At 42.0% G+C, this 7,291-nt stretch overlaps 1 protein-coding gene and 1 non-coding gene across 2 annotated transcripts; one reads left to right on the top strand and one right to left on the bottom strand.

Annotated features, from left to right (window-relative positions):
• Positions 1 to 4,397: 4,397 nt before the first annotated feature.
• TRNAM-CAU lies at positions 4,398 to 4,469 on the bottom strand. The gene has a single exon. It is a non-coding gene; the product is annotated as a tRNA-Met (tRNA).
• Positions 4,470 to 6,033: 1,564 nt separating this feature from the next.
• On the top strand, positions 6,034 to 6,234 carry LOC102855918 (DNA-directed RNA polymerases I, II, and III subunit RPABC5-like). Its single transcript, XM_006903212.1, has one exon. The coding sequence runs from the start codon at positions 6,034 to 6,036 to the stop codon at positions 6,232 to 6,234; it is 201 nt and encodes a 66-aa protein (XP_006903274.1).
• Positions 6,235 to 7,291: the final 1,057 nt, after the last annotated feature.

Raw genomic sequence — 7,291 nt, 5'->3', positions numbered from 1 at the left:
AGCCAGTATGGTTTTTATTTCAGGTATGCATTTTAAGGATTCCATTTTCTTATTTTTTTGAGACTTTCCATATAGTTCCTGAAATTTCCTGTTGTTTTAGTTGTTGTTATGTGCCATTCATTGTGCGACTCATAGTGACCCTATGTACAACCACTCTGTCTCTGACACACCTACCCCCTCACTCACTGAATTACCCTACTCACTAAATCAATCGATTTTATTATGGGTCTTCCTCTCTTGTGCTGTCCCTCCACTCTCCAAAGCATGATGTCCCTCTCCAAGGACTGGTCCCTCCTTGCAGCATGCCCAAACAAAACTTTAGTCTGACAAAACTTCAGAATTCTTGCCTCTAAGGAGCATCCTGGTTTCACCCTCTCTAGGACGAACTTGTTTGTTCTCCTGGCTGTCCATGGTACATGCAATACTTGTCTCCAGCACCACAGTTCAAAGGCATTTATTCTCCTATTATCATCCCTAGTCATTGTTCAGCTTTCTGACACATAGCAAGTAATTGTGAAGACTAAGATGTGCCTGATTCAGGCCATGGTCTTTACAGTTACTTGTTATGCATCAGAAAGCTGGACAATGACTAAAGATGACAGAAAAAGAATCAATGCCTTTGGGTGGTGGTGCTGGAGAAGAGTGTTGAATATAAACTGCCAAGAGAATAAACAGATCTATCCTGGAGAGAATGAAACCCAGCTGCTCCATGGAGGGAAAGGTTTTGAAGCTCTGTCTAACGTACTGACATATGGCCAGGAGGGACCTGTCCCTGGAGAACAACATTATGCTTGGATGGATGGAGGGATAGTGAGGAGAGGAAGACATTGGATGAGAAGGATTGACACAGCAACTAGGGTTATGGGGGTAGATGTGTTGGAAAAAGTGAGACTGGCTCAGGATAGGGCAAGATTCATAACTATTTATTGTACATAGGGTTGCTATGGGTCGCAGGTGACTTGATGACTCATAACAACAACAAACTGTGTAACAAATTACTCCAAAATTCACTGGCTTAAGCAACTAACATTATCATAGACAGTTTCTGAGGGGAAAGAATCTAGAAATGTCTTAGCTGGTTGGTTCTACATCAGATCTTTCATATATGAGGTTGCAGCCAAGTTGTCATAGACCTGTGATATATGGTGCCTTGAGTGGGGCTGGAGGATCTGCTTTCAGGATGTCTCATTATGTAACTAACTCTTGGTTAGAGACCTCAGTCCCTCATTACTTCCGTTTCTTTACTAGGTTGCTTGGTAACCTTGCAGCTAACTTAAATAGCATTTGTCTTTGTATTAAAAAAAAAAACCCACAATGAGTAGAATCTTAAATGAGAGAAGTATTGTCAACTCAAAAATAAATAACACAGCATTAGGCAACTCAGGGCCAGTACTTTTCTTCATGGAACAAGAGCCTTCCTATCTTCTTTTCTACCACCTTTGTTTCTGTGTTTTGTTCTCATGGTCTCTCTCTACAGGTGATTAAATTGTATCTCAAAGACCAATGAACACTGAAATGAACCTTGGGCAATATATTCTCAACCACCAGGTCTTTCCTGTCTCTGGGTAAATTGAGACTTAAGATTAGATGGAAGAATCATATATTCCCTCTGCTTTGTGTCCAGTGAAAATTTTCACCTTCTTTCTGAATTTTTATTTTCTGGAGAATTACACCCACCAGTTGTTACTAAGTTAGTTAATTACTCTATTACCTCAGTTGCTGCTGAATTGGGCTTCTCTTTTCCGATGCCCTGCAGGCTGGTAAAGGGGCCTGCTTGTCTGCTTTTTAAATATGTCAGAGGAGTAAACATAGTTTCGGCAGGACCTCTCTACCCGTGCCAACAATCCCTCTCTGGCAGCAAGTGATTGTAGAATCTTCATTCTCTTTGCAGTTGTGAACTTTAATCAGTTTTTAGCAAATCTATAGCATGGAAGTTCAAAAGTCTGCTTAGTGATAAGTGATTCAAGAACACTGGGATCTATTCACGTGGTTCAACCACATTTTTGGAAGACAAAAGTATTTCTTGAAGTCAACAATTTCTCTAGATCTAAGAAATGATCTAAGAAGATGCAGCCCAAGGTACCTGGGTAGCTCAGTTTGTTGAGCATCAGACTTTTAACCTGAGGGTTCAGGGTTCAAGTCCCTCTTCAGCAGTACCTTTTTATGTGGGTGTGGTGTTTTGTTTTTTTAACTACTCGTAGAATGACCATTGAAAGACAAAGCAGAATCACTCTTAAATTTCTCCTTCCCCTCAAGGAATTCATAATTATTGACAACAGGGAAATTGGATATTATAACAGTGACACGGAAATTAGTCATCAAATTTCTTATAAGTAGGTTCTGGAGAAGACTATTGAAAATACCATGGACTGCTAGGTGAACGAACAGGTTCGTCCTGGAGAGGGTGAGACCAGGCAGCTTTTTGGAGGCAAGGATTCTGAAGCTTCGTCTGACAGACTTTGGACATGTTGGAAGGAGCGAATAGTCCTTGGAGAGGGACGTCATGCTTGGGAGGTGAAGGGACAGCGCAGGAGATTCTTCGCTCTCGATGAGATGGATTGATTCAGTGACTGGGATAATGGGGGGTGTAGTGTGTCGGAGACAATAAAGCTGGCACAGGATAGAGCAGGGTTTAGGGCTGTTGCACATAGGGTCGGTATGAGTCACAAGCAACTCAACGGAAATAACAACAGCCCTGTTAAGGAAACTGTGTTCTCCTTAGATGCAAGAGTGGAAAACATCATCTCACGAACTTTGGACATGTTATCAGGACGGGCCAGTCCTTGGGAAAATTAAAGCTGGGGAAGATGGAGGATCAGAGAAAGACAGAAGAACCACACACGATGGGTTGGCACAGCGGCTGTAACAAGGGGCTCAGAATGGCAGAGACCATGAGGACAGCACATGAGAGGGCGAGGGTTGGATTTGTTGTTCATAGGGTTGCTATGATTCATTGTCTACAATACATAATAACAACAACCCTATTAAGATTCTAGGGTTGATGCAGGACCTGCTTATTGTTTTAACAGCAAGGCGGTTGTGGGTGGGAAGAGTCATAATTGCGTGAGCTGTATTAACATAAATTTTCTGAAAGCAGGAGTATTGTCTTTTTGACCTCTGGAATTTTATAGGTCTTAGACTAAATCCAAGTACAAGGAAATGTTGCCCTAAAATGTAAAAAATATAAACAGTTGACAAACTAAAATCCAAACACATTTTGAAATTGTGTTGTCTATTTGCCCTTTCATTAAAAAGCTTCTCTCCTTTCCCTGGGGTTTACCTGATCTACATGCATTTTGAAAATGGGCGTCTGTACATGTTTCGCTCACTTCCATGAGCCCTATAATTGATTTTTCTAGAACTTTACACGGTTATTGGACAAGCATAAAAATTTCACTTGGTGGATGCTCTGTGCAGAGAACGATCAGCATGACTTCATGACTATTTCTAATGTCCAGGATGTCATATTTCCACACCAGAAAGGAAGTCCTGAGAGAAGTCCATTATGCAAGAGTAAAACGACAGTCTTCGCCCAGCGATAGAGCTTAGAAGGTAGGAAAGGGCTAGGATAGAAGGACGGTGAGTGAAAATAAAGATCACCAGGAGGAGGAAATGGGAAGGGTATGTGGAGGCTGTAATAACAGAAAATAAAATTGATTTGTAAATGTCCATGCAAAGCACAATAAAGAGTTTGGGGGAAAAAAACCAAAAAAAGCCAAAAAACAGTTCCCTGGTTTTATGACTGTAAGGAGAAAGGGTGTGTCCAATTTAGAAGAAACCACAAAAGGAGTAAGTGACAGGAATAAAACGAAGATTACTGTTTACAAGACGTGACATGAAGGTGAATTCTGTGCCTCCGCCTCCCTGCCAGAGTTGTGGGGTTTATTTGTTTCCCCATCCAACACTCTGATATTTGGGATTTCCTGGCTCTTCAGGGGCAGGAACAGTGGGACGAGCCCCTCTCCAACAGAAGGCCCCTCTTCCACCCTTTTCAACAACACTCCTCTCTCCAGTCGTTTCTCCTTTCCCCTGTGTTTCCCCTCCTCATTTGCCACTTTAACTTTCCCTTTCTCATCTAGCGTGGAAAAAGTAATCCTCCATTCCAAAACCGGGAATGACTCCGCCGCCGAGCACAGTGGCCCCCATCACTTTTGGTCTTCAACCAAAATGAGGGATTTTTGGATTACGTTGGTTGTACAATGAAGTGAAGTAGAAACGAGACACAGACGAATATATTGCCTTCATATTTTCCACAATAACATCCATTTTTAAAACGCGGAGAGTATCGAATAAGACTAGAAACAGAAAAGTTGTGTGCTGATTTGTTTCTGACAGCAGCGGTCAGCATTGGGGCAACATTTCATTGATTTTAATTCCTCGGTGAAAAAAAGACGAAGTAGCAGAGGATGGTTTCGATCCATCGACCTCTGGGTTATGGGCCCAGCACGCTTCCGCTGCGCCACTCTGCTTACCGAGTGTTTCCTACATAAATCACTTCCACCCAACAAATATGTCTAACTTTAGAAGCCCACTTCTTTTGTTTTTTCTCTTTACCATTCAGGATTTACATCACACTTCTCCCGCTCTGTTCTTTAATGCCCTCTTCTTTATCGCAAGATTCTCTTGAATTTCTTTCTTCTCCTACTATTGCCTATTAATAAGATCTGGCCAAAAACATAATAAGTGTACTGAGTAGTAGTGTGCTCTTTTACTTTCTTTTTCTGCAGCCGCTGCTGATAAACTATATTACTGTCTAAAAAAAAACAAGCAAACAGGAAGAATAGTGAGTGTACTGAATCATCAGTCTCAACGCCTAACTATTACGAATTAATAACAAAAGCCACTAGGATAACAGAGTTTAGCAGACTGATTGGAAGTGGGGGTGTAATGAAGGAATAGGAAAGACTAAATGGAAAATCAAATAAGACGGGGTAATAATAGGCATAGTTCAATAATAATTGTATAAAACACAATGTATATCATAGTATGAAACACAATATAAATGAAAGAATGTAGAAAACACAATGCACACTCATAAAACACAATGTAAACTAATTATTGTATGCAAACCAACAATAAAAAGAGGGGGCGGAGAAGTGTCCATCCTACTTCTACTGTGTGATCCCAACAATTTGATGCTGTGAAGAGTTTATCTAGATGATGGCATCAGCAGTGGAGGGCTTTCTTCTCTTGCTTTGGATTATCGCTTGGCTCGGTAGCCCGCTGATGAGCCACGCATTTTTACTTACTTGCTAGATCCTGGATAAGATGGGTTTATTGTTCTGGGTTTTGTTTTTTACTGTGGTGTTTGTGCTATGCACGCTGAGTATTATCTTAGCAATATAACTGACCTAATTGTCATTTAGGGAGAGGAATGTGATAGTAGTACTTTGCTAAAAGTTGTCCTGTGTCATGTGTTTTGGCCTAGACTTGAGAGGCATGATTCAGATTGAATTTTGAATCATGATTGCAACATAAGCTGTGACTAATACTAGACTCAGGACGCAACTTTCATGCTAGGGTCTTTAGTCACGTGTCTCAATTGCTCATTGGTTCACATTTTATATAGGGCCCGTCAGGTGGCCAAACATCTGAGGAAGAGTGGTCACCATGTGATATTCTTTTTTTAAAAAAAGATATTATTTTTTAATTGAGATTTTAATGAAAGTTTACAGAAAACTCGGATTTCCATTCAGTGTTGCACTTTTTCCTCCCTACCCCCACGGGTCACTTTTCTCTTTAAAAAGATCCTTTCATTGTTGCACAAGTTCCTCCCTCACCCCGGCTCCCCAGTCCACTTTGAGATACACCTCTTATTATAGACTGTTGTCATGCAAATAATATCTAATCATTTATTTCTTTTAGACAGTTCTTTCCCTCATCTATTTAAATGCAGTGTTTATTATTTATCCACTCTTTTCTTAATTTTTCTCCAACCCCCATGTCAGTACTGTTTTACAACAGTGGCATTGAAGCGGCTCCGGAAGCGGTGGAGCCGGCGTGCTGTGCGGACGTGCTCGTCGTGCTGCAGCCATGATCATCCCCGTGAGCTGTTTCACCTGCGGCAAGATCTGGGGCAACAAGTGGGAAGCCTACCTGGGGCTGCTGCAAGCCGAGTACACCGAGGGAGATGCCCTCGCACTGGGCCTGAAACGCAACTGCTGCCGCCGCATGCTGCTGGCCCATGTGGACCTCATTGAGAAGCTGCTCAACTATGCTCCCCTGGAGAAGTGACCTCCCTGGAGAAGTGACCATGGCTGTGCTTCCCGGGCTGGGGCTCCAAGCAGGCCTGGCCTGGCCCAGCCCGTGTCGCCCCAACCACTGCACCTCTACTGACCCACGGACATCTGCGGGCGGGTGATGCAGATCGAGACAATGGTGGAATAAAGCTTTTGTTGAATGACAAAACCAAACCAAACCAAAACAAGACAACAAAACAGTGGCATTATGCAGTATTTGTCCTTTTATGACTGAGATATTTCACTCAGTATAATGCCCTCCAAGGTCACACATTTTGTATACTATTTCATTAGTTCCTTGGGTTTCAGGGCTGTGTAGTATTCCATTGTGTGAATATACCATAGCTTCTCTAGCCATTCATTTGTTGATGAGCACTTGGATTGCTTCCATCTCTTTGCTATTGTGAACACAGCAAGAAACATGAGTGTGTTTGGGTGGCAGTTCTGGTTTCTTTAGGGTATATTTCCAATAGTGGAATTGCTGGGTCAAATGGTATTCTTATTTCCAACTTTTTGAGAAAGCGCCATACTGTCTTTCAAAGTGGTTGCACCATTTACACTGCCACCAACAGTGAATAAGGATTCCAGTTTCCCCACAACCTTGCCAGCATTTTTTGTTTGCTGTTCTGTTGAACTTTGCTTTTGTTTCTGGGCCACGTGATATCCTAAGGTCAACACTCGGAAAGGCGATGTCTTACTATGATCCTAAACTATTGCAGCTGCAGGCTATGGTTCCGTCACCAAAAAGATCTTGTTCCTGAGATTATAGGGAAAATATTTCTGACATCCCTATGGTTTTAAGTCATAAGAATGAACGTGAATATCGTAAAACAAAATTATTTGAATGATTGAATAGAAAATCTATTTTCTCTGTGAACTTTCACCTGAAAGAAGAAGAGGGCAGCGGTCTTTCCTTCGCACTTTACAGGGTGACTGACTCCTCCTTCGTCCAGAGATGACGTTCAGACCTGCTGGAACTAGTCCTTTCCCCGAAATCACAGTTCAGTCCGCTGGGCGTCGCTGCTTCATGCAGGAATCTTTTCTTTCTTTCT

This window comes from Elephantulus edwardii, unplaced genomic scaffold, assembly GCF_000299155.1.
Source record: "Elephantulus edwardii isolate Elephantulus edwardi_28Jun2011 unplaced genomic scaffold, EleEdw1.0 scaffold00538, whole genome shotgun sequence".
Classification (NCBI taxonomy): Eukaryota; Metazoa; Chordata; class Mammalia; order Macroscelidea; family Macroscelididae; genus Elephantulus; species Elephantulus edwardii.
Note: the sequence above shows the minus strand (reverse complement) of the source record. Positions and strands in the feature narration are given on the sequence as shown.